This window comes from Pyrus communis, chromosome 13 (assembly GCF_041283825.1).
Source record: "Pyrus communis isolate YQ-2024b chromosome 13, ASM4128382v1, whole genome shotgun sequence".
Taxonomy (NCBI): domain Eukaryota; kingdom Viridiplantae; phylum Streptophyta; class Magnoliopsida; order Rosales; family Rosaceae; genus Pyrus; species Pyrus communis.
Genome location: NC_142577.1, coordinates 30,052,462 through 30,079,441, shown reverse-complemented (window position 1 = coordinate 30,079,441; position 26,980 = coordinate 30,052,462). Strand labels below are relative to the sequence as shown.

The following is a 26,980-nucleotide window of genomic DNA, read 5'->3' as shown; positions in this document are numbered from 1 at the left end:
TTTTTTTGTGAAATTATATATATATATATATATTTTTTTTTTTTTTGCTTTGTTTTTAAGTATAGTTGTTGACGAATTATTATTAGGTACAATACAATATGTCTATATATTATATGCAGGTATGTTTATTTGCAATTTTTGACACACCCCGACCGAGATCAGGGCGTGCTGGCCGTCACACGAAGGTGACGTAACCATGTGCGCGTGCGGAAGCTAATGATATAGTAATATAAAAGTACTAATAATTAAAAACTTAATAGCATACAAAGTACTAGTGTATGTGAGACACAATTCAGAGCAAGTCTACAACAGTCCAAAAGGAAAAGATACGACATAATTACACCCGAAGGTGACCCTACAATGGTGAATGTCTGTCAGAAATGCCGGGACGCCCTCTGGGATAAACCACCGAACTTGCTAGACCACTAGAACCTGGAGGGGTGCAAAAACAAAAGCGTGAGTGGGCAAAAACAAAGTTCTTTGAAAACTCTTTAGCAAAACACATTCTAACCCCTCGCCGTAAAACTTGTATACTTCCCAGAAAATGAACATATATACGTATGTATAGATATGTCAATCATGCTCCACCATATGCCATTCATGCTCACAATATGCCATTCATGCTTGAGAATATGCCACAACAGAATCTCATAATCAAATATTAATGCTCAAGCGTAATTCACATTGAATATATATAATATGGCAGCCGGGAGTCACCTAACGTGACCTGTACGGCTGAATCTAGAGCTCCACTCTCAACTCAATAACTGAATCTGCACACGAGTCGGAACCACCTAACGTGGTCTGTACGACAAGATGGGTGTATTATATATATGTATGCTCTAGTGCTACGATCACGTGAAGCTGTGCGATAATCGCGGGTCACCTACAAGTCGGAACCACCTAATGTGGTCTGTACGACAGGCTTGCACCTAACTTGGATCCAAGGTGAGCATGCGGTGCTGGTGAACATACACGTGAAGGCTGTGCCCTGGCCCTGGGCGGGAGCACTAACACCGGGGGTGCAGATTATGAGCTCTCTAAACCTCTCAAACTACCATTGCATAATAAACAGGAATGCATAACCACATGAATACCGCTTACCTGGCACTTACCTGTGCGTCCACAGCACCAATTACACATATATATATATGTATGCCAATTACCAATGCACGTGATGATGCGTAAACAATATTCAAATGATGCATGACATAAAACATATAACCTTTTCTATTCTATTTCTGGGAATTTAGAGGTATATAGGTATATACGGAAAACAAAAGCCCACTCACTGATAATTAGAAGGGTCGTAGCCCCCCTGCCTCGAGTGTGTACGCTCGTCCTCGGAAAACGAATCACCTATACGCGACAAAGTTACGAAAACATTAATTTAAAAGCACCTAAGCAACTTCTCGTAATAACTTCTCATACATTGCTCAAATTGGACAAATGAATATACCAACGTGACCTACACAACCTCAGGATCACGCCCATATTTTTAGAAAAATTTTTGGACCACGCACGCGCCCCCACGCGCCTGAACACGCACGGACCTACGCGCCCCCACGCGCGGCCCACGTGCACTGCACACTGACGGCGTCAGTTGACGCCGTCAGGAATATTCCGTTAACTGACGGAATATTCCGTCAAATCTAACCGGATTCTGTCACTGCCGTTAGGAATATTCCGTTAGACTTAACGGAATATTCCCCTTTCTTCTCCGGCGAACCTCCGGCGCCGGCGACGGCGCCGGAAAACTGGAAAAATTTCTAACTTTGTTTTCTCCTTCGTTTTTCAACCAAATTTCACGTTCTTTATACCAAAATGAAGCTTAGGACTAGTAGAATCACGTTGGACTACTTTTAAGGCCTAAAAATTAAGGAATCTCACCTGCAACAACGATCCAAGTTCGGCCAACTTTGCACAGGACGATCCCGACGTCCAAACTCACCCAACGAACCACTCCGAGGCTCCTTGGAACCTCACAAACACAACTACAAGCTTAGAAATTCCAAAAACAAGCTAGATTAGGTTTGCATGAACAGTGTTCAAATCGGCCAAGGCGATATCGACGTGAAAACAACGATATCCTTACCTGAAAATGGCACCTTTGAACTCCTCTCAGCTCCACGAACACGATGGTGGTCTTAGTTTCTTAATTGGTGCAGGTTTGATTATGTTTGTATGTGTGGCCGTGTGTGTTGAAGAAGGAAGAAGAAGAAGAGAGGAACTCGGGGAGAGAGAGAGAGACTGAGACAGAGACAGAGAGACAAAGAGTGAGGGAATGAGGGAGAGAATCCCGGGAGAAAAGAGAGTGTATGAGTGTGTGTGGTCCCACAACCCACACAACACAAAACTACCCGAAAAAAAACGAACTAGGGGGTAAAACGGTAATTTCACACGTACGTTTCTTTAGTTTCGGGACGGGATGTTACAATTTTGGTACGTTTGATTTGATATTGTTAATATTGGTACATTATTTTTATTTTGGTATGTTTTATTTTGTACACATTGTGTATTGGTACGTTTATATTATTCTCAATCCTATTTTCTTTTAACGTACTAAAAGAAAAACTTATTTTTGTACGTTTGATTTTGGGAGATTTAAAAATATTTTAAACTATTTTGGAAAGAAAATATCTTAAATCGTAGATAATTATTGTTAAATTGTAGCATTATTGTGAAAATAAATTGAATCTAACCAACTTTTTTTTTTCACAATTATCTCTAACGGAGGAGAGTGTAATCAAAATGTTAGATTATAGGAAATTTGTTACAATATAATGTGCATATAGCACCAAAATTATGACAAAAAAAAAAGTTTAATCAAATCACTAAAAGACATGGATGTTTAATTTAGAAAATTCAAAACTAAAGCGCCTATATCAAAAGATCTCATAATTTAAATGTTAAAAGTATCCTTCTTTGAAATTACTTAAACTTTAAAAGTATCATTAGCCGATGATTCGTAAAAACAAATCAATCAAGTTGCGTGTTATTGGAAGAGGACCAACCGGTAGAAGTAGTCAAAGTCATCCTGCAGACTACTTTTTTATGATGACGTGGTCAATCGTAACCAGTCCCCTCAACCATAATTGACTTTTAAACTCACTAATTTGAAGCCAACTAAGCTTTTAACTAACACCCACATGCTTCATAACCATCAATTACTATACTTTAGTACGAGTTTGATTGAAAAGAATTTTTTAGTGACGATCATAGTCATATATGGTGTTATTCATTCAAGTCTTAAAAGATTAATTTAAGAGTTAGTGTAGAAGTGTTTTTAGGATGATTGAAAGTTTTGTTAGAGAAAATGTTTTTGAAATTAATTCTTAGTAAAAATTCAAGTTGATCTTTAAAAAGCACTTGAATACTTTATGCAAGAAGCACATGTCTGTCGTTTATTCTAAAAAGCATTTTAAGTGCTTTTGGAATCCAAAATTAATATGACCAAAGCAGTTTCAGTCATTTTAAAAGCAAAGCATTTCTAAACGAATCCTAAATTACTAGAGTATAATATCAACAACAATTTTTTCTTTATATGGTCATTTTTAAACTCGTAAAAAGAAAAATCAATGAACAAACAAATGGAGGATTATACAAAGAGAAAATACATGTACATAAATAATTTTTTGTATTAATAAATAATATGTATGATTACATAACGTAAAGAGAACGCTGGATTGTTGCATTGGAAAAGATTACTCGCTAGTGAGTCACGCTCATCCAACCCATAGCCTTTTGGCTTCAAAATAATCCATCATTATTCATATATGCACCAAACCATCGAGTTTCTCACTCCCTTACGTAAAATCCCCCCAAAGCAACCTTACCTCTCTTTCTCTCTTCCTCTATCTATCTCACACACACATACATCCTCTTTCTCTCTCTTTCTCTCACACACACACACACAAACTAAAAGAGGTGCTGCAGTTTACTCCTTTCCAATTTGTTACTTGAAAGCACTCCATTGACAACCCCTTGAATCTTCACACTTCATAATTCAAAAACCCTATATTTCTTCCCACTTCTCTCTCTCTCTCTCTCTTCTAACTTGCTGCAACCACCACATCACAACTCAAATCATGATGTCTTCTGTATTTGTTTTCCTACTCACTGTTTCCTTCCTCGCAACTCCATCATCCTCCGCAACCACCTCCTTCGTCTTCAGCGGCTGTTCCCAGACAAAATACCTTCCGGGTTCGCCCTACGAGTCGAAAGTGAACTCGGTCCTCACCTCCCTGGTCAACTCAGCCATGTTCTCCACCTACAACAACTTCACCTTCCCCGGCAGCAGCTCCACCGGCTCCCAGGACATCCTTTACGGCCTCTTCCAATGCCGCGGCGACCTCAGCAGCAATGACTGCTCCCAGTGCGTCACTCGCGCGGTGAGTCAACTCGGCACCCTATGCGTCAACTCCTGCGGGGGCGCGTTGCAGCTCGAGGGCTGCTTTGTGAAGTACGACAACGCGGCGTTCTTAGGGGTGGAGGACAAGACACTGGTGGTTAAGAAATGTGGGCCGTCGAATGGGTTTGACTCGGATGCGTTGACCGACCTGGATGCCGTGCTGGCGAATCTGGGGACCGGAGATGGGACCTACAAGCCATACAGGGTTAGCGGCTCCCGGAATGTTCGGGGCGTGGCGCAGTGTGTCGGGGATTTGAGTCCGAGCGAGTGCCAGGATTGTCTGTCGGGAGCCGTCGGACAGCTCAGGTCCGGGTGCGGGACCAGCTCGTGGGGCGACATATTCTTGGCTAAGTGCTACGCGCGCTACTCGGAAAGTAGATATAACTCGAACGACGGTCATGGTAAGATGTTTCGCCACCCTGGATGGTGGTTTCCTCCTTCTGGTTTTTGGTTATTTATTCTCTGAATGGTTGTTTTGGTAAATTCACTTTTCTTCTGATTATTCTCTCCTTTTTTTCGTTTTTATGTATTAGTGTATTTAATTAGTGAGTAGGTTTGGTTTAATGTACTAATTAATTATGCTCGTGTTGTGTATGTGTTGCTAAGGGAGGTGTTTGGTGGTGATTAGGAATATTCAAGTACTTTGTTTTTCAGAGTGGTTGTTACGTTCAGTTTGATCGATGATGGATTTGCAGTTTAGGAGACCAAGTATTGAGCACTTTGGCTCTCATTGCATAAACATCACGCATGAATATGTTCTTCTTTTCTTTTCATGATGGGACGTTGGATGGGGAAATTGTTATCGACATTCTTAATTGTCATGTATTTTTTTATTTTTTATTTTATATAGAAGATGAGTGTGTGATGATTATTTTTTAGGCACTTTTAATGTCAATGGTATTTTTTGCTAATTGAACTTTGTAAAAAAAAAAAAAAAAAAAACGTAAAGATGCCTAAGATTAGGTTATATGGTAAATAATAGGACTTTCTCGTGTTTCAAAAAGCTCATAGTTTCCTTTTTAGTTTGCATGTCAATAGGATAAATGAGACCCATTTTACTACTCTAGCATGAAAGTAGTGATATTCAGAGTACTTGAAGCAAGTCCGAGTAATTTTACTCTAATTATATCTTTTATACTATATTTGTATTATTTTTTTAATAAAAATAGAGTCGCCAATATATCAAAATCTCATCAACCAAGCTTAATTGCATCGAATCACCATATTAATCATTGAATTTATTGCATGATTGTTACTTTAATCTGTTTGCTGTACGTGCATAAAGGTGAACTGTTTACGTAGTGTTTGATGTTCTTGTTTCCTTTTTTGTTTTTTTTTTTTTTGTTCTGCTTTAGATCATGATGATGACGATAACAATGACGATAACAATGAAGTTCTTGACAAGACACTTGCAATACTCATCGGAATCGTAGCAGCCGCTGCACTGCTCACCGTAGTTGTTTCCCACTACTGGAAAAAATTGGACTGTCATGAAAAAGGTACAAATCAAAGCTCTTTCTCTGCTCTCGGACCCCACTTTGCCCAATAAGCCTGAGCATACGAAAGAGACTTATATGAATTATGATATTTGAGATCAATAATGCAATGTTATTTATTTTAACTCTACATGTAACAGTGTATATTAAATTTGAAAAATCATGGTGATGTCCATAGGAATTTATGTAAGCCTTTCCCAAATAATACGATACAAGATCATAATTCTTATTAAACTCTTTTACAAACTGTGCAGGTTGTAAATAAATAAAATGCAGATTGTGGATAGTTCTGGATGAAAGCAGAGCAAATGTTCCTAGCTAAGCCTGGTAATTTAGCTGTCTTTTGGTGTCTCGTTTTTTTTTTTTTTTTTTTTTTTGCTTCGAAATTCAACTTCTTCTCTCTGCCTACATTGCTCTCTCTCTTTGATGTAGTAGTTTCTGGCATATTGCCTTTTGCAAAAGAACAGTGAGGATGGATAGAAAGGAAGAAAGATGTATAAAGGGCAACCTTGAAACAAGTGAAATGTAAACCTTGATCAATAATAAGAAAAAAAAGGCTCAAAGATTCCTCTACTAATCCCACTTAACTACTCTTAAAAGGGCAATCTTGAGCTAATAAAGCTTTCAACTTTACGAGGATCGCCTGGGGATGTCGATCGTACATAATCTTACTCTTGCTTTGTAAAGAAGTTATTTTCATAATTCAAACATTTAACATTTCGGTTTTAAAAAAGCAACATTTCTATTGCGTCAAAACTCATTAAACAGCATCAACTTCTGAGAAAAGTATTCTTTGTGATGCTTTTCTTTATTGCTTTTGTTGGGCGTTATGGGACTTTTGGTGACTTTTTATACAGTGGGCAACTTTTCATATAAAAGTTTAAAGTAAAATAATTTCATGCAAATTCAAAGTTTATTAATTCTGCAGTTCCAATCTTCAATATCAGTGCCATGGGCCTGGTTTAAGTGTTAGCATCTGAGCAATGTAGCTTTCTGCAATCCACCAACTCATATTTGATTCTGCATTGCTCCGCCTAACATTCAAGAACAAAGAATTGGTCAAGAAAATGAGGAAATTGTTCACCGTGAAGGTGAGATCAACACTCGTGTTACTACTCATCCACATATCATAATATGAGTACACGACAAGCTTGATATGTCTTGAACTTAAGTTGTATAATATTAACATATAAATATACGTGTTATAACATGATTAAATTAGTGATACCGATATAGTGTCATACAATTACGCTAAAAAACTTACCCAATAAAGATAATATTGGATATAAGAAATATTTAATGATGATCCAAAGCAACAATGATTAAGGCAAAGTTGTCTGATATAAAATGCTTTCAGTACAAACGACCAACTAATATTTTAAAAGCACAATTAGTCGTGGATTCAAATTCAATTGGCCAATAATTAAGAAATTAAGAGTAAGATTAGGATGCCACTAGACTAAGTAGAATATATATTCATCAACCGTGCAGAACCTTCCCTCTCTCTCTCTCTCTCTCTCTCTCTCTCTCTCTTACATGGTTTGTGTCCTTCTGATGTTGCTTTTAGCCCAAACCCTTCTGATGTTGCTTTTAGCCCCTAATAGGCTATAGGAATTTTCATTTCTGTCCTAATCTACTTGGACAGAATTTTATGAACCTTCCTATGATCTTTATCTCAACAATTGCCATCGAAAAATCCAATCTAATTAATCCATGCATATATGAATGTATGCGTGTATACACCTCATAACTTTAACTCCTGCTTTTAGTCTCTGTGAGTTGACGAGAACATGAATATGCATGTAAGCCAATCGCCCAACCCAATTTATTGAGTGCATTTTTCTAGTCACAGTTGAAGGTTGGTAATGTTCATCACCTTATTTATTATTTTGAATGCATTTAAATTTAGAAATTTGTATTTATACAATATACAGATCTCGAAATTTAAACTCATATAAAAATAATGGATAAGATAATAACCATCACCATTACTTAGTTTGTCCTTTCCTTTTGATCTATAGCGGGATGTCCTAAGCTATGGCATTCTCCACTAAAGCAGTCACCTCAAGTCTCCCTCCAGTGCCCTTTTCTTCCCTAGAAAATTCAATGGGCAAACAAAATCAGTGGTGGTGAGCAACTTTTGGAGATAAGGGACGAACACCAAAAGGAATCAAAGTCTCCCTCACATGCTGGATGATGTTTAATATATAATTAAGTAGGAAGCGGATTCCAGGTAAATGACTGAGTGATGCGAATTTGACTCTCTCATCAGTCTTGCTTTCCGATGTTTATTTATTTAGATATATTTTTATACAATGGTATTATATAATTAAAAGGTGGAGAAATAATTACTATCTATCTAACCCACTAACGCTATAATTCTATTAAAAAATAAAATCAAAAAATAATTCAGTATTGAACTCATCATTCACGATATTCAAAACTGGAACTTCACATACTAATGAAGATGAATAAACTATTTTTTCGTTCTTTATAATAATATATAAGAGAAATTCCAGTACATTTAATAAACTACTAGCCTTCATGCACGCGCTCATGTGCGTGCCGAAGACATTTTTTGAATTACGGCGTACTACGCGCTACTTACACATTTCAAATGTATTTCTGCATAAATTGATAAAAGAAAAGTCAAATATTTGAAGTAAATGAACAATTTTGGATCATGCTAGAGGAAAACCCTCATAAACTAATTAAAGCAGATGAATCATATAATAAAATCTGTGACATCCCACGTCGCCCAGGGGAGTGATCCTTAAATGTATATTCCCATCCCTACCTAGCACGAGACCTTTTGGGAGCTCACTGGCTTCGGGTTCCGTAGGAACTCCGAAGTTAAGCGAGAAGGGGGCTAGAGCAATCCGATGATGGGTGACCCACTGGGAAGTTGCTCGTGAGTTCCCAAAAACAAAACCGTGAGGGCGTGGTCGGGGCCCAAAGCGGACAATATCATGCTACGGTGGTGGAGTGGGCCCAGGAAGTGATCCGCCCCGGGCGGGGATGTGACAAAATCGGTCTCTATTGAATTTATATTAAAAATAGAGAAAATAATATTTAATAAACAATTGATTAAATCACATTATTACTAGCTCATTGTGAGACTAAGCCCACTCCTTCCCCTTAATGTAGATAATATCGTTTGTTCAAAAAAAAAAAAACATTTGACAACTAATTTAATCACATTATTATCCGTGTGTGAAAAACTTTTTTTATAACCGACATTACAGGCCTCTTAAGATGTTTTGAACTTGTTTAAAAATAGAGAAAATAATATTTAATGACCAACTGATTGAATCACATTGTTACTAGCCTATTGTAAGGTACTAATTATTAAAAAAAAAAACTATTAAAAAAACACTATTAAAATGACGAAAATACCCCTACCTTATTTATGTGACCATCACGTGATTCACTTTTGAGAGTTAAATCAGGCTAGTGTTAATGACAAAGTTGATGAACTTTAATCGAATCTAACCGTAAAGGGCAAAGTGGCTCATTTTAAGTAATTCAAGGGGTTAATCTATAAAAAAAATAGATGAGAGGGTAAACTTTTATTGGGGTAATAATTGAGGTGGTCAAACATATATATAGATGTATATACATGTACAATATAATATGTGTCTGCAGAAAATCATGAATGATGAAAGCATATTCTACATAAGGTAGAAACTGTGTCCTACATATGGTTAACAAATAAAGGGGACAAAGATAAAAGCAGTCACGGAGGGACAATAGTTGTGACAAATTAAGGTGGCAGATTAGAATAAGTTTGATTGATAAGATTAATCGGTGAATTAAGATTTGATTAAATCCAATATCGGTAAAAGTAAACTTTAGACTAAAAATCATTAAGTTAGAAGAGTTCAGTTGTGTGATCAAAAGGTTTAGACTAATATTATGTACAAAATCAAAGTGACGTGTCATGGACGGGACAAAAGGGTACTCCGCAACTGCCCACTGTTTTAAGTGGATGTCCGAGTTATGAAAATGACAAAGCAGCTGCCCACAAGACGATAAATAAAATAAGATAGAAAAGAAGAAGAGGAGGAGGAGAAATTCTTGAGGTAGACCATGGCAAACGCAAGCAACGGGAAGAGGATTCGCAAGAGAGGGATCGAGAAAGCAGCGAGCGTGTTTTCGTTATCGACCGACTCATCATACATAGATTTTGTGGTGTATAAAAATTAGTGGGTAACGGTCGTATAAAACAGGTGGGTTCGTCATTTGTTCGGTTCTTATGTAATACAGATGATACCAAGCAATGGATTGGTTCTACATAGCAGTATCCGATGACGGAAGCCTTTAAGGGAAAAGATTTTTATTTTTATTATATAAAAAAAGAGATTAGTTGTGGGATCCACACCACATTGAATTTTAACGATTTGAACCGTCCATTTTTCAAGTTGTATTTAATAGATGATCTTTGCAAAATATTAGCCAAATCGGAAATATTTAAGAAATCTAATTGAGTTCAAAGAAATGAACGAATACTTTGTTATATAAGAAACAATGAAATTTGATCTTAATAATTAAATAGGCAAATGGTTTCGGATTGAATTAAATTTTTGCTAGAATGATTTATGAATCGAGACTAACAAAATAAACGATTCGGATCATTGAGATTCGATGTAAAGTAAACCCCACATTTAATCCCCATTTAAAAAAATAAAATGAAAATCCCTTTGTACAAAGGGCCTAATCCGATGACTAACGCGGTATGCTAAACTAGGCCTATGTATCCAACTAACCCAAAACTTGGGTCGGGCCTAACTGACCATATAAACTTGGGCTGGGCCGAATTGACTCAAAAAGTAAAGAAAAAAAAAATTGGGGCCTAACTGCAGATCGTTTCCAACTGTATGACGAAAGTCCACCGGTTCAAGCAACAAGCTGCCACGTGTCGGATTTCCTCCAGCTTCCAATTTCGTCGGTCCAGTTTAAGGCGCTGAGGGAAATCGAGAGAAGTCCTTACTCGCGAAGCAAAGCATATTTCTGAAATCTCCCAAAAAACCAGAACCGGAAAGCGAGCAGCACAGAGATCCGATGGCATTGGAGTGGGTTGTCCTTGGCTACGCCGCCGCCGCGGAGGCGATCATGGTGCTCCTTCTCACGATCCCCGGCCTCGACGGCCTCCGCAAAGGCCTCGTCACCGTCACCCGTAATCTCCTCAAACCGTTTCTGTCGGTGGTGCCGTTCTGCCTCTTCTTGCTCATGGACATCTACTGGAAGTACGAGACTCGCCCGAGCTGCGATGGAGACTCCTGCACTCCCTCGGAGTACCTCCGCCACCAGAAGTCGATCATGAAGAGCCAGCGCAACGCGCTCTTGATCGCCGCCGCACTGATCTTCTACTGGCTCCTCTACACCGTCACCCACCTCGTCGTCCGCATCGAGCAGCTGAACCAGCGCGTGGAGCGCTTGAAGAATCGCGATTGATTCCACTCGGTTTGCATTTCGATTTCCAAGCTTTTAGCTTATTTTGTGTTTCGATGATTGATTATTTGGATTTCGTTTATATCGGATTTCGGAATTTCTGTGTTTAATCTGGCACTTGGAAATTACTAATCCGTCTGTGAATTTCTGGGTGTTGCTAGTACGATTATCTGATATCAATATTTGAGTCGTCTTCATCTACATACATTTTTATTTGTTTGTTTTTTTTTGTTTTTTTGGAGACCGAGTTTAGATTATTTGGATATAACTTGTAATTTAGGTATTGATTAGTTTAGAACTTTAGATTGCATTTGGATTTGTGAGGTTGAATGAGTGATTATGGCTGTAAGTACCCCCAATTAGGTGTTTAATAACTTTATAAATTTTTTCATTTGTGGTGATCCAGTAGTTATTTAATTTATAGGAATCGATCGGGAACAAACGCGTACTGTCCTTTTTCTATTCAATTGTTGATCTGGATAGACTAGAGATTAAGGTGCCATAAATAACAATAAGCACTATCCGTGTAGCCTGTTAACATTTTCCGTTAGGCTTCTGTAACGACTTACTCTGTCTCTTCCTTTTGGTTTTAGCCTGAACTTAGTTTCCGTTCACTCGTTAAGCTTGTGCTGATGGAAGGAACACATTGGATGTTCTATTAGAATTGTGTTATAACCATAGAAGGCATAGTGGTATGGATGTAGAAGGAGGCCACAAAACTGGAGCTTGGCCTCCTGCTAAGCAAAAAGGCCAAGCATCTAATCTAGCTGGCTGCTTAGGGAAGAAAGGGAGCAGTCTAGGACAGCGGTCGGTTGTGTCAAACACACATTGCTGTTGTCTGCATTTGTAGGGTTCTAGTAAACCTAGCGTAGAGGTAAGCTCCCTGAGCCGAGTCATCCCCCACACATCATGTATCGGTCACGACCCTCTCCATTTGTAATGAGCTAGCTTCTGCTGTCTGAAAGGTGGAAAGCGATTTTCTTTCAGAAGAACATTGGAATTCAGTTGCTTTCTTACTCATAGGTCTCGGGTTGGAACTTGTTGGTTGGGGGGTTCTGTTCTTAGCAAACTGGCCCTGGAGATGGCCATGATTTCATAGCAAGTCTATGCATGATTGTGGATTTGTAATCAAATCCTTGTTTTTGTTATAAGTTATAATTAGTTCTTGTCCTAAACCCTAAAACTGTTTAGATCTCGCCCATCGCCATGAGTCTGATCATCTTGACTGGTATCACCACTCCAGTTGCTATCGCTTCTCTTCGGGCGCCCAATACTCGGAACACCAGGCATTGTATAACTCCCTATCCAGGCGAGGAAGGTTTTTCTTCTTCCAATTTACATCAGGCTTATCGTCATGCTTGTGTGAATGATTGCTCGTGATAATCGGTGGGAAGATGCATGGATAAATACGTTGGCCGAAAAAGTATGTTCCTTTGGCCTTGACAGCACAGAGGAATTCATTGCCGGAATGGCCTGAGATGGACACTCGGAACACCACTACACGTAAACGCTACAGTTCCGGGTGTTCAATGCCAGAAGAAAAAACAATGCACATAATGCTGTCGTCGTCGATTTTGGTGTTGAATGGAAAGCAATTGTCTAGAGGAGGAGGAAGTATATGTTGGAAAATATTAGTATTTAGGTTTACTTTAATGTTGGTTTTTTGGGCTTAGCCCGTTAGCATTAGGGTTTCATTTTCTTACCTTTTAAGGTTAGGGTTAGTTTATTATAAATAGCATTCTTGTTATTCAGTTGAAAATAAGTTAGTCATAATGTAGTCTCTTGGAGTTTTGTAGTCGTTTCAGCATTCTTGTTTGTCAAATTATATTCTATTTTGTAGTCTTGTTCGTAGCGCACTCTGATATTCAATCGTATCGTCTCAAGCTCAACTTAGCTTCTGAGCTAAACCATCACCGAGTTATTTTGTGAGGAAGAAGACGATTCGAATTAGTATGGCTGCACCTCATGCTGACATTGATTTAATCTTTTATCTTCTGGACTTGGGGCTGTGGTTTATTGAACATGAACAAGTTTACACAGAAGAAATTTGTGTTGCTTCGAGATGGCAATGTCGATTTCAATACGCCATCATACATATGCCATCGATGTGCACGTCAATACGCCATCATGCATAAGGTCGGCGTCCTAAAGAATATTTTTAGCTTCATTCTTGATTACGAGTATTTGCGGGGTGAAGAAGACTAACTAAAATATAAACAGAAGTATTAAATAAATTCCATAAAAGAAAGAAGTATTGAATAACTTGTAGGTTAGAGGTTTAATGTTTAAATCTCTTAAATAACGAATGGCGAATTCGATACGAAATTAAGTTGTGAATGGTGTTGTTTAACCGAATTAAAAATAAAAAAATAAAAAAAAATAAATTGACAGGGAAAAAACCCGCCTGTCAACAAGGTCGCAAGGGCGTTTGGCGGGGAAAATTATCCAACAAACCCCGGCCAAGCGAGCGAAAGTCAACCAGTACAGTCCAATCCAATCCAGACCGCCACGCTTCCCCCATTCTTAATCCACGCTTTTCCTTAGGCTTAATCCACTCCCCAATTCCCTTGATCAAGAATCCCCCTTTCTAACCCTAATTTCCTCTCCCGATTCCGCTGCGCATCAATCGTTGACTTGATTTAGCTCTCTTTTTCTTTCATTAACCGACATGGACGACATGAAAGACAAGTTCAAGGGCTTCATGAAGACCACCTTCTCGTCTTCCTCCTCCGCTAAATTCAAGGGCCAAGGCCGAGTCTTGGGATCGTCTTCTTCCTCCGGCACCGCCGATTCGGTCCTCACTCGCCCTAAGCAGACACCCCAATCCAATCCCAAACCCCTTCCCATTTCGAATTCGAATTCTTCGGTCGCCTCCCCAAATCCCAGGCCTTCGCCTCAGAAAGCGCTGATTCTTGATCAGAAGAAAGCGCAAATTCCTGACCAGAGCAAGGCGGAGCCGTCGAGCAATTCGAAGCCTGATCGGAAAACGGATTCTGGGTTTGATCCGTTTGACTCTCTGATCACGCCGGGGAAGAGATCCCAAAACGGGTTTACGCTAAATGTATTCGAATGTCCGATTTGCGGGCAATCGTTTAGGTCGGAAGACGAGGTCTCCGTACATGTGGACAGCTGTGTTAATGCTCCTGTGGAGCACAAAAGTGTAGAGGGTGTTGGCGTTTCGGGGTCGCCGGATAACGGGTCTGAGTCGTCGAGGAGTGATTTGGAAGCTTGCATTGGTACCTTTGCTTCGGGAAATCCGGCTGCAGGGTCGGTTGAGGTTGTTCTTAGGCTGTTGAGGAATATAGTTAAGGAACCGGAGAATGTGAAGTTTAGAAGGATCCGGATGAGTAATCCGAAGATACGGGAGGCCATTGGTGAGGTTGTGGGAGGCATTGAGTTGCTGGAGTTTGTGGGGTTTGAATTGAAAGAGGAGGATGGGGAGATGTGGGCATTGATGGAGGTTCCTAAGGAGGAACAAATTAGTTTAATGAAAAAGGCAATAGCATTACTGGAACCCCCGAAGGTACAAGAAGTAGACCCTTTGCCATCCATTGCTTCACTGAACGTGGATGAACCAGTTGAACCAAAGAAGGTCGACCGGCAGGTATGTTAACTCTTTATGCTGTTTAGCGTATTAACTGTCAGTCTGTCGTTGGTTGCTTGTTCATTCTTGTTTCATCTTCTATGGCAGTCTTAGCATGCTAATAATCATTGATCATTTACTTAATATATCTTGGAATATCCTTCCCAAAAGTTATAAATGTTGTTAGGATAGGATTATAGAATTTCAGTGTCGATGATTGGAAAGCAATACTATAACTCGAAAGTGACCAAAACCTTCGGTAGCTACTTCTAAATTTACATGGGATCCCTGAGTTAATTGCTTGTCTTGAGACTTGCATTGGTCAACTAGGCTGGTTTCAAAGTAGGCTGTTAGGCAGAATATAAAGAAGTGACTTCTTATCGTTTGATAATATAGTTTGTCCCATTCCATTTATTCACAAGAAAATCAAGGACACACTCTTGAAGAATTCGATGTTGCATTGTATGTTAAATTTTAAACCAAAAGTTTATTGGTAGAATCCAGTTAAATGATGGTAAAAGCACTGCTGCCCAAAATTCCAGTGAAAATGATGTGTATTATAGAGAAAATTTTCTATAATCCAGTTAAATGTGTATGAAGGTTCATCTTGACGTTTAAGTAGTTGGAAATCAGATAAAATGTTCTGGTCCAGTGTTCTCATTAAGAAATTTTCCTAAATTTCTGGCAACCATTGAAATGATCAAGCTGGTTACAGATCAGTGCTTATTTTAAGTGTATTCTATCTAATAACCTGAGTGCTTCCTTCGTTTTTTTTACCATTGTTTTTTTTTCTTTTTTGTACCATTAAAGTTAAACACATACCCGTATATGTTATTGTGGGATTCCTTCGTTTTGTAGATAGTGCTTCCTGTTTCAGACTTATGTCTGATTCATTTTCTTTCAATTAACTACTTGTGGTTTACTGAAATTTGTTTCTTGTGCAGACGAGGGTCTTCTTTTCGGTCTCTGAAAGTATGGCAGCAAGAATTGAAGTACCAGCATCTTTCTACAACCTCACAGCTACGGAGCTGAAAAGAGAAGCTGAAATGAGAAAGAAAAAGATTGAAGATTCACAGTTGTTGATCCCAAAGTCGTTCAAGGAAAAGCAGGCGAAAGCCGCTAAAAGGAGATACAGAAAAACTGTTATCCGGATCCAGTTTCCCGATGGAGTGGTGCTCCAGGGTGTTTTTTCTCCTTTGGAGCCAACTAGCTCATTATACGAGGTTAGTCTTTTCCCATCCTCCTAATCCTTTGATCAATTGTCATTCTAGAGTCTAGTTTAGCAAGTTTCATATGGTATAACAGGGTGTGATAAATATTCAGTAAGGAGTGTGCACGTATATGTAATATGTATAGATATGTTGGAACAAGTTTCTGCTTCTTTTTTCAGCTCTCATAGTAATTTTCCAAGCAAACAACTATAAAAATCTGCATTTTCTCCAACTTTTTAGTATTTCGTGTATCATCCTGCATAGTATGTTTCCTTTTTTTATGTTTGAATAAAGATGTAACCTTTGATGTCTAAAACAAGTTTTGCTTGGAAAATTATTATGTAGCCAGCCCAAATGAGGGAAATGAAAACGAATCTAAAACGTGATACATATACACAATTTGTGTCCGAGTGTATTTGTTCCTTGTGCATTTGTTTCAACTTAAGAGTTCAACGTTGTTTATTTTTCTTCTTATTTGGTCTTGATGAAACCAGTATGTGAGCTCAGCGTTGAAAGAGCCTAGTTTGGAATTCGAGCTGTTAAATCCTGTAGCTATCAAACGGCGGGTGATCCCTCATTTTCCAGCAGCAGGAGAGAAAGCTGCAACACTAGCTGATGAGGATTTGATGCCCTCGGCTCTTGTCAAGTTCAAGCCCATCGAAACAGATTCGGTTGTTTTCACAGGGCTGTGTAACCAACTCCTTGAAATAAGCGAACCACTTACGAGCGGTTCAGCTGTTGCTCCTGTATAAGCTTTTAGCCGTCGGTATCTTGGTGCATTTGCTTCTCCCATTCATGTTGTAGTTGTTCAGCCAAATAATCTTTTGGATGTCCATTTTTTCGCCTTGCATGCACAATAGACCACGCATGAGATGAAGCGTGTATTTTTTTGTGATGTTGTAATTCTGCTGCTGCCTGCCTCTTTGGGGTCAGCTGCTGGGAGAATGATGTTATTACTCATCCTCACGAGGCAGTGAAATAAATTATTATCGAACTCGTTATTTACAAAATTTAAATTTAAAACATTTAACTATTAAAAAAAAAAAAAAAAAAAAAGTAAACAACGCATCACAGCCAAAATTATGTGAGAAGAAAAAGAATATTTTGGTTCACCTTTACTTTATATGGCAATTGCTAAAGGGAGAGTAACATTCCCTTCAATCTTGTCCTTCTTTTGCACTGTGTTGCATTCGGATTGGAGCAGACCTGCCGCTGCTGCGCCAATATTTTCTCTGCCTCACATACTCATTCTTTACCTTTAACACGCTCTATTAATTTTTGATCTTAGGGTATAATAAATTGAGAAGATTAATGGTAAAAAACTTATAAAGATGTGTGCAAAGTAAAACTAGGTGTGTAAATAGTACTATTGTAATTTTAATAGATTGTAAATTAATGACAACTTAAGCATTGTTCAATGAGTTGAATACCATAATTTTATTTCTGAAAAACGATAAAATTAAGTACGACTTATATATGGTTTTATTCGTATTTATATCGACCTTTTGTGATAAGAAATTTACACAAACAAGTTTCAAAATAATATCAATGTAATTAGTGTGGTCTGGTAATCTGATTCTTTCAAAATTTGACACCAAGTCAACTGAGATGAGCTTTAGAAGGGAATATTTAATTATTCTAGTTGTGGATATAAAAACCAAAAGGCCACGGTCACAACAGAATAAAAAACTTACATGGATTTTTGTTTCCAAAATAATGAATTTTTAAATTGCAGAAGTTAAAATGTGTAGTTTTTAATTCATGTGGCGTGCCAAATTGTACATTTGAGATGTGGTGATGATTAAACTATGAGTCGGCCAAATGATACACACACATATATATATATATATCTATACATATATATATATCTATATCTATATATATGCATCCTTCCTGTTCGTGTTGGGGCACGTCCATGGGAATTTAGAATCAAGTGCCTGTGCGTGGTCAACTTTGCAGTATATGCAGGAGAAGCTATAAAAAGGGGAAATTAAGGGATTAAATTATGACATATTTTAAGTTTTGAAGGCAGCCTTAGCACATGGTTTTGTTCATTCAAAGATGATAACCCGTGGGCATGCATATTTGTGAATTAAAAATATAGAGCTCAACTGCAGCATGTGTGTCATTAAATAATATTATTCATAAAAATAAAGCATTAAAACACACACACACAAATCTTCGCGCACACATCAATCTGTCATTAGAAAGAAATATTGAAATGTTTACTCAGTGGTCGAGTCCTGATTTTATTATATTTGGATTACGATTTCGATAAAAAAAAAAAATTCATTACACCTGTTATGTTGAGCATATGATGGCTATTTATTAAATTTGCGAATATTCCCTGAAAGTTTATGATGACATCTATCAATAGCTTATGTGTTCTTCTAGCATCTGCATCTGTCAAAGTGTGCCCAGGCTAGATGATTGTCAAGACCTGGCTCATTGCTTGCCAAGACTTATAGTGAAGCTTTACGTCATATGTTGCGCCCAAGAAATAGAAGAAGACACAGGTAAGAAGAAGAAAATTGAAGAAGGATGAAGCAGCAATAAGTTGTAATTCAACGTTGTTCACTTTCTCCTTAGTTGGGGTCAAAGACAATTAAAGAAGGAAGAAGCAACAATAGGTTGTAATTTAACGTTGTGCACTCTCTCCTTAGTTGAGGTTAAAGATAAATCTATATACGAATCTATGTAGGTAGTATTAAGAAGTTGGAGTCATGAGCAGCCATTGATCCCAAGCTAGCTCTGCTATTGTGTCTACTTGCAAGAAAATTAGCCAAACTGTCATTCGAAAAACACGGTATTTTTTCACACTATCATTATAAATCATTGTTCATGAAAGATGTTTCAGGTTAGAATCTTCGTATACGTTAAAACTCCTAAACAAGAACGAGAGAATAGAGATATTTTAGAGGAAAACGATAAAGGCTGCAAATTATTTAAGTGGGTAGTCAATATTGGAATGTTGATGATATGCATTTGCATGTTTTTATCCTCTAAATTATATGTTTTGTGCTCATTTAAGTTGGAGTATTTGCATGTTGCTTAGCTTAATTGTCCTCATTTTACTGTAGTGTGAAGCTCCAAGTTTCAACCACCATTAAAATACACCACAGAAACTATATAAATGTGACCCGTCGGCTGTCGCATGTCACGTATAACATCGGTTGTGTTATTTCGATCGTTTGACGAATGATTGCTCAGCTTTTTGGTCCCCATGCCAATGTGCACCATGATCGAAAACAAACCAAAACAGGTGGCATATTGTAATTGTATGTATACATATAGAAACGACACCAACCAATACCGTTTTACTAGGATCTATGTGGCTTTAAACGGAATGAATCTTGGCTTGGAAGGAACTAGATATGATATTATTGTGATATATGAATAGTAAAATTCATAATTGAATAATACTTGGTTATTCAAGAATGAGTAAAGATTCTTATTCAAGTATTTTTTGTGTTTGAATTACAGAGTTTTGTGCTTATGATCAGAACTGTTCATATTATGAATCACTTTGTAAAATTCCTCTTAAAAAAATAAATTAAAAATAAGATCGTTTAGTCAATTTATTGTAGCAAATACATAGACAGTTTGCAATGCTTTTACCAATTCCGTTCATCTATTTTTATACAATTCGATGACTAAACGACTTTAGTTTTAATTGATTTTTTTTTTGCAGAGACGATCTTTATGGAGTATTTACAATATGAATTATTCCGATTATAAATATAAAGTTATATGAATCGGCAATGAATAGTTTTGAGTAGGAATACTCATTCTTTGAGTAGCCAAGTATTGTTCTTCCATTATATATGTATGTGTTGTATTTACATTGTGTGAGTCAGATTTGAAACCTCTCTTAACCAGTTTGAGATTTGAGTGTTAGCATGAATTCCACATTGGAGAGATAGCAATAAGTCATGTTTGAAGAGGCTGGTATGCGGAACGTCTCGAAATAAAGCTAGGACCGATAGGCTCATTTAATCGAGATTTAGAAGATGAAATTTCACCCCCACCATCAATAGGTTTAGCCAACGCATTTACAACACCATCTAAAAAAGCCTCCTCTTTAACAAATAATTTTTTTGGTAAAACATTAATTTTTTTTTTGTCAAGTTCAGCTGGAACAAGGGGCGATGTGCAGATTTTAACAAGGTTTAAGGAATGAAAAGAATGTTGCATTTACTAAGAGCTCGTTTGGGAAGTAATTTTAAATGGTTGAAAATTCTTTTAGAGAAAATGTTTATAAAATCAACACTTAGTAAAAATGCAAGTTAATCCCAAAAAAGAAAAAAAAAAAAAACTACAAGAAGCACCAATTAATCCTGTAAAAGCACTTGCATGAGCATTTCAAGTGATTTTGGACTCCATTTTTTTTTTTATAAAAGCGTTTACAATCATTTAATCTACAAGTATGTTCCATATATGAGGGTTTTTTTAATCCAAACTACATGGGTTAATTGAGTTGTTTGTTACATTAAAATATCGAATGCACTTAAAAACAAATAATGGTTAGATATAATATGTATATCATGTGCATAGACGTTCAAATTACAGATCTAGAACGTAAACCTCAAAATATCATTGGGAAGAAAAGGACACTAGAACGTTTTTCTTGTGCAACATAGGGGTTCTTCATCTTGTGGCGCAGCTCACTATTTATGCGAGTGGGGGACATGGCCCAGCTCACAGTCACGGTTTGAGAGAGACTGAAAACTTCCTTTCCTTTTCTCTGCTGGTGGAAAATTAAAACAGAGCGACTGAGAATTTAAATTTGCTAGTTGTGGAAATACTGAAGAGTAAGAATGTCGGGGTCAACAGCTCCTCTATATAGCATGTACTAAACTTTATTTTTTGCCGAAGTTAGGGCAGATTTGTTATTGCTGTGCTGTGAAAATAAGCTTATTTTTGTTGCTTCACATTTTTAGGGTTTTTTTTTTTAATTTTTTTATCCAAAACGGTGAAAATAAGATGTTTTTAAGTGTTTACCAAATACTTTTTTAAGCTCAACTTTGTTTGATACCTATTTTTTATAAAAACACATCAGTATCAAACCAGTACTTAAAGTGCAACCAGCAAGCTCTATGCTTCAAATGACGTGATTGAATATCTTATTTAGGTTTTTACCAACCTGATATACTCTCCATAATTTCAAAAATACCGTGACACGTGAAATTGGAATTGAATATGGTCCATATGATAGCATACTCACTACTCACGATACGAGATCTTTTACCATTAATTATTCATTGTGATACAATAATACATCAATAAAAAATAAGAAATAAATTATAATTTCAAACTCAGCACAATAGTAACATACATTTTGAATTGCATTTAGAGAAATGTTAAGCATACTCTTTCATAAGTGGAACTGTTCATGGATTATTTGTCATATTATATTTTTGACATAATTTTCGTAATAACATTATAAGATATTGTGCGAAAAGTATAAAATAGTGGGGAGTGCATAGATAGTCCGAAAATCTCTGTTGCATTTCTCTTGCAATAAGCTTTACAAATTCTTAAGGATCCCGGCGGTTAATCGGCTTGATACGAGGAAATAAGAGCTCGTTTTGATGTGCTTTTAAAATGACTGAAAACGCTTTTAGAGAAAATATTTATGAGTTCCAAAAATACTTTAAGCGCTTTCTATAAAAAGCATCAATTATGTATTTTTTCACAAAAGCACTTTAAGTTATTTTCTCAAATTTATTAGTATTTTTACTAAAAATTATTTTCAAAAATAATTTTACCAAAAACATTTATAATTATTTTTAAAAGTACATCTAAACAAGCTATAAATCGTTTTCACAATTCATTAGGGACGGCGGGGAGGGAGGGGGGACTATGCCTATCTATTGTTCACGAGGTTATTCAATCAATTATCTATCTAGTCACGTGTCTACTTTATGAGGTGCACATTTGCGCTACAACTCACTCGCACGTGGGAAGCAATCTGGGGTCCCACTTCGCTCGAAAGCTTCCCGCACGTGGTTCCATTACCTGCCCAGCCGGTCACCTTAACCGGACTACATCTGTAAACCTTAATCTCAACACGCACCCGCTTCTATATAAAGTAAAGTCATCCTATTCCCATATCATCAAACTTTTAAAATTTAAACGGTCGAGATCACTTACAACTCTTCCTTCCTTGTCAAAGCAACTCCCACTCTCTCTCTCTCCCTCTCTCTCTCTCTCTCTCTTGCTTCTCTCTCTAGACTCGGGACTCCGTAATATTTTTATGTTTTTGTTTGCTGAAGGCGGAAGTTTTTGCCTTATTCTTTCTCACTGTCAGATAGCTCGGGATTTTGGTTGAAGGATTTGTTGGTTAGTCTTTTTTTTTCAGGTGGACTTTTTTGTATGCTTTTTTTTTTTTGAGTGATTGTGGTGGGCTGAGATGGAGAGAGATTTCTTGGGTTTGAACTCAAAGGAGCCGGTGGTTGTGGTGAAGGAGGAGACCAACAACGATGGCGGCAAAGACCCAGGTCCGTGATTTTCCGTTCACTCTTTTAGTCACAGAAAGTTTTCAGCTTTTCAATTTTATAAATTTGGAATTTTTGAGCTTTTCGTGTATGAATTATGTGTTATTTTCTAATTCAATTGGAGTTGAGCAATTTTAAGTTTACATGGGTGGTTGATTAAGTTCTTAAAATTGATTAAAGGGTTCATTAGATATTGATCTTGAAAAATCACTATTTCTAAACATAAACCCACGTATAGTTAAAAATCCAACAAAAATTCAAAAGTCAAATAAACTGCCACATAAGAATATAAGTAACCTACTAATATAAATTATTTACAATTTTTGCCACAACCTACACTTGAAAATTAGCTTCAATCAAGGGCCTTAACATTTAATTAATCATCCTGACGTTTTTTCTATTTATTTATTTTTAATTTCTACAACAATCTAGTGCATTACTTTAAACGTCCCTACTTTACCTATATAAATAATATTGTCCTATATTCTGTCATTTACCTACAGTATATAAACAAAATATTCTCATATTTCTTTTGGCAATTTACCTATGATATATGCAAATAATATTCTCATGTTTTGTTGGCATTTTTCCTAAATTATGCAAGTAGGTAAATTTCAATAATAGTAGGTAAATTATGCAAGTAGGTAAATTTCAATAATAGTAGGTAAATTATGCACACGTGATTTACCTACATTTTTTAGGTGAATCAAATATCTAGACTGTATATGTAAATAATTTACCTATAGTTGGTTTTTTCTTTTTCTTTGTCCTAAAATTACTTTACCTACAATTTTTATCTCCTTTAATTTATATATTTTTACTTAAACAACAATTTTTTTTATATATTTTAAGGTACAATAATTTACCTATATATATAATATGGACACGGTGTAATGGTAAATTTGAATTCGAGAGCCAAACTAACCAACAAATCCCTACATTTATGTGCAAAATATTATTTTTGTAAAATCATTAATTCTCCCTTACAATTTGCATAGAATTAATTGTGTACATTCAACATTCAATAAGGGTGTTTTAGGCATCCGAAAAATTTTAAATGGGAAAAGTCAAACATAATTAATGAATTTGCTTATGTGGAGTCTAGTTAGTGGGTTTTATTTGAGCAAAAAATTTACGTCGGCTTTTATGTGGAGAAAATTGAGTTCTAAGGGTTTAAATGGTTTAGTAGAAAGTACATAATGCTTGTTTATTATGGTTTGTCTATATTTGAATTTAGTTTACTTAACCTGCATGTGACTCCGTCTCCCCGTAATTTAGATTAGATTAATTAGATTGTTTATGGTGTTCAACAATTTCCCAGCTGAGGTGCACTGGTAATTTATCACATCTTGTCAGTTTCTTCTAGTATTGGTTTGTCCATGGTAGGATGTTTGCATAGCAGGAAACTTTGAATGCCGATAAATGAAGACCGAAATCTATTGAAGCTTCTACGTAGGAGGTTCTTGTAACTTGGACTTTTGAACAATTTGTTTATTTGTTTGTGATGTTTAGGGTTTGGAAGAGGTGGAGGTGCTTATTCGCCGTTTCAAAACAAGGTCTCTGCAGTTCCTCATTTTATGTCCTTCAAAGCTGCTCAAGATGATAGGACTAAAAAGATGGTACCTGATTCATTCTTGTCTTCCGTCTCCGCGGATGCACTTGGCCCTTGTCAAAAACAAACTGCATATGAAGCTCAGGTATATGTTGCCGCCTTTGTTGGGTTAATTATGATGCCGTTCTCTTTTATTTTGCATATTTGACTTCCATATCGCCTTGAATAATTTGACTTATCGGGAATATTTAGGATCAAATTGCCTTCTGATATTGTTGTTGCCGTTTCCCTCATTGGTTTATGTTTTTTATTATCTAGGATTACTTCAATCACGATAGGCAAGGTGGGACTCATTTTTCCCTGACAGCTTATCATATGCAACATGATGTGCATTCTGTGCACCGTCCTCATGATGCACAGATGATTTCAGTTACCAGTCAAGGGATTTCTGTTCCAATGAGCAATCCTTACTTGAAGAATCACTTGGCTACAACCGGTCAGAATTTTTCCACCACTACCATGAAGCACCAAATATTTGGAGGAATTCCTGTTACGGCTCCACTTTCAGCTCTTCCCGTTGCAGGTGGTTCCATTGCTGGGATCACTGAACCATGGTAACTTTGATATTATGCTCGAGTCCTTGGTCGAAATTTCATAAAAACAACTGAATTCTGAGGTTTGTTAAAACATTCTTTGTAGGAACAATGTCAAGATCTCTGGGTCTCCTTCACAATTGACAATCTTTTATGCTGGTACTGTGAATGTCTATGATGATATCTCCCCTGAGAAGGTACCCTCCCTCACCCTCTAGGTCAAACACACAGACACGTTGCCAGCGCGCACATGAAAACACGGGTTTTTCTTGTTAACCTTCTATTGGGTCATGTGAGCTCTAAAATTGTTTTGGGACATCTTTTCAGGCTCAGGCAATGATGCTTTTGGCCGGAAACAGTTGTACTAACTCCTCTAATGCTGCACAACCCAAATCTCAAGTGCCTAGTGCGAAGTTGACAGCAGAAGACGGTGTTCCTGTGAATCAGGCTACAAATATACACCCACCTGCTCTTTCTAGCCCCTTATCTGTTTCTTCACATTCTGGCGCCCAGTCAGCAAGTGGGTCCACAAGCACTGATGAACTAATGGCAGCTAGAACTTCCAGACGTCCAACCAGTCCTGTTAACAAAATGGAGGCTCCAAAAACAGCAAATGCAGCTGGATCTGTTGCCGCAACTTCTATGATTCATTCTGGTATCAACATTTGCCTTTTTCTTTTCTTAATTGGACAATGTTTGCAATCTAAACTGGCATATGCTTTCCTGTACAGCTGTTCCACAGGCTCGCAAAGCATCCTTGGTTCGGTTTTTGGAGAAGCGCAAGGAAAGGTACTTTTTGTTCATTCCAACTATAATCTTTTGAGACTTAGGAATTGCTCACTGTCCATATATAAGAACATATGATTGTTACTTAGAATTGTCTATTTTTTCCGAGGAACAGCTAAACAACTGACCTAACTTCTTACCTCAAAATAGAAGTGAATAATAACATCCCGGGTTCCATCTTCGTCTGTGCAGGGTGATGAGTGCAGCACCATACAACTTCGACAAGAAATCACCAGAACACGGCACTCCAGAATCCAGCGGAGTGAATTTTGGCCAACAAGGAGAACAACGATGATGCTCGGTGCTAAAGCAGAAGGGATAATTATTTCAAAATTTGTGTAGTACGAGTGAAATATGTGAAGCACGTTGTCATTGTTGGTAGAAAATAACAGTTATCCCGACTGTTTGAGAATTTAAGTTTAGTCTCAAAAGTGTTGTTGTAGGGTTTTGGCCCCTTTTTATTTTGAATGCTAGTCGGATCCTTTTACGCGAATCCGACTGTATAATGTTGAACGAACAACTTTGTGTAATAATATTATATTTTATATACGATTTTTTATCTGCATGTTGCTATTTTATTGATGCGGGATGTTATCATATAGCTCTGGTAACATCCTTCACGTATTGAGATCCTCTCCAGATCTCAAGATCTTTTAATCTTGGCCGTTAACATGGATCGCGCCTTCTGTGGTTGAGACAGAGAGAGACAGTTGGGACCATAATTGGTAATTTGGTGGACATGGGTGGGTGGGTCCACAAAATAACTTGCAATACCGTCAAAGCATTCCGTTGAGTTGAAGCCAATCAATCGTTGCTTTTGTAGTGACGTGACGTGGCGGGGCCTGTCTAGTTGTCGCCACCTACGCTGCGGGCGGAGTCGCTTTCTTCGCTGTTCACCAATTTGGCACACGCCCTCCACGTTTGGAAGAATTCATGAAATGATCATTTCAGCTCTTTTCCGATGAGCCACCGGAAAATAATCATGGCAGCTTCTCTAAAGACCAGCCTTTGCACATCACACGTTTATGGAACCGAAGAGGTTCCGACCACCTCTCCACCACCACCTTCCAAGAGAATCGAGAGGTCCTCAAATGTTCTTCAAAGAATCTTCTACCGACTTTCTGGTGGTCCACGCCGATTTTTATATAAATCCGCCGTAAATGAAAAACTTTAGGTTTAAACTTGTAAATGACGAGTTCGATACTAAATTTATTTTGTATTTGATAGGAATTCTTTTTCTCGAAAGTTTGTTGACGGAGTTCCCATTGAAAAGAATTTGAAAGCCGCCTCTAACTACTATTCTTCCGTTTTTGTTTTTATGTGAGAAATTGTTCGAGTTCCTAAAAGATGGAGATATTTACGCAAGAAGAGATCAATTGTTGGATAGAGACTAATTTGCA

General features: G+C 37.4%; 4 protein-coding genes across 7 annotated transcripts; all 4 read left to right on the top strand.

Annotated features, from left to right (window-relative positions):
* The first annotated feature begins 1,682 nt into the window (after positions 1–1,682).
* LOC137738089 (plasmodesmata-located protein 6) lies at positions 1,683–6,484 on the top strand. Of its 3 annotated transcripts, none has more exons than XR_015954589.1 (4): positions 1,683–4,812; positions 5,767–5,910; positions 6,162–6,234; positions 6,343–6,484. XR_015954589.1 is itself a non-coding variant. In XM_068477691.2 (3 exons), exons 1-3 carry the CDS (start codon positions 4,089–4,091, stop codon positions 6,170–6,172), a joined length of 879 nt encoding a protein of 292 aa, XP_068333792.2. In that variant the 5' UTR covers positions 1,683–4,088; the 3' UTR covers positions 6,173–6,284. The 3 variants fall into 3 exon arrangements, 1 of the variants encoding a protein (XP_068333792.2); XR_011068862.2 differs by having other exon boundaries at positions 6,340–6,484; XM_068477691.2 differs by lacking the exon at positions 6,343–6,484 and having other exon boundaries at positions 6,162–6,284.
* Positions 6,485–10,877: 4,393 nt separating this feature from the next.
* On the top strand, positions 10,878–11,559 carry LOC137738166 (uncharacterized). Its single transcript, XM_068477792.2, has one exon. It carries the CDS (start codon positions 10,969–10,971, stop codon positions 11,359–11,361), a length of 393 nt encoding a protein of 130 aa, XP_068333893.1. The 5' UTR covers positions 10,878–10,968; the 3' UTR covers positions 11,362–11,559.
* A 2,131-nt stretch (positions 11,560–13,690) lies between these two features.
* On the top strand, positions 13,691–18,698 carry LOC137737347 (plant UBX domain-containing protein 2). Of its 2 annotated transcripts, none has more exons than XM_068476795.2 (3): positions 13,691–14,962; positions 15,886–16,164; positions 16,647–17,162. In XM_068476795.2, exons 1-3 carry the CDS (start codon positions 14,027–14,029, stop codon positions 16,902–16,904), a joined length of 1,473 nt encoding a protein of 490 aa, XP_068332896.2. In that variant the 5' UTR covers positions 13,691–14,026; the 3' UTR covers positions 16,905–17,162. The 2 variants fall into 2 exon arrangements, with proteins under 2 accessions (XP_068332896.2, XP_088539099.1); XM_088682973.1 differs by lacking the exon at positions 16,647–17,162 and adding an exon at positions 18,547–18,698 and having other exon boundaries at positions 13,759–14,962.
* A 3,569-nt stretch (positions 18,699–22,267) lies between these two features.
* LOC137738004 (protein TIFY 6A) lies at positions 22,268–26,145 on the top strand. The gene is given in 8 exon segments (XM_068477601.2): positions 22,268–22,652; positions 24,162–24,346; positions 24,520–24,815; positions 24,901–24,991; positions 25,122–25,449; positions 25,526–25,583; positions 25,773–25,856; positions 25,858–26,145. Coding segments are annotated over 8 exon segments (1,161 nt in total). The 5' UTR covers positions 22,268–22,564; the 3' UTR covers positions 25,889–26,145.
* Positions 26,146–26,980: the final 835 nt, after the last annotated feature.

What these genes read in the sequence shown, in the direction of transcription:
- LOC137737347 (XM_068476795.2), top strand. Translation starts at nt 14,027, where the DNA reads ATGGACGACATGAAAGACAAGTTCAAGGGCTTCATGAAGACCACCTTC. An exon ending in CAAAGAAGGTCGACCGGCAG is followed by an intron (nt 14,963 to 15,885) that starts GTATGTTAACTC and finishes TTTCTTGTGCAG; the next exon opens with ACGAGGGTCTTCTTTTCGGT. An exon ending in CAACTAGCTCATTATACGAG is followed by an intron (nt 16,165 to 16,646) that starts GTTAGTCTTTTC and finishes TGATGAAACCAG; the next exon opens with TATGTGAGCTCAGCGTTGAA.
- LOC137738166 (XM_068477792.2), top strand. Translation starts at nt 10,969, where the DNA reads ATGGCATTGGAGTGGGTTGTCCTTGGCTACGCCGCCGCCGCGGAGGCG.
- LOC137738089 (XM_068477691.2), top strand. Translation starts at nt 4,089, where the DNA reads ATGATGTCTTCTGTATTTGTTTTCCTACTCACTGTTTCCTTCCTCGCA. An exon ending in TAACTCGAACGACGGTCATG is followed by an intron (nt 4,813 to 5,766) that starts GTAAGATGTTTC and finishes GTTCTGCTTTAG; the next exon opens with ATCATGATGATGACGATAAC.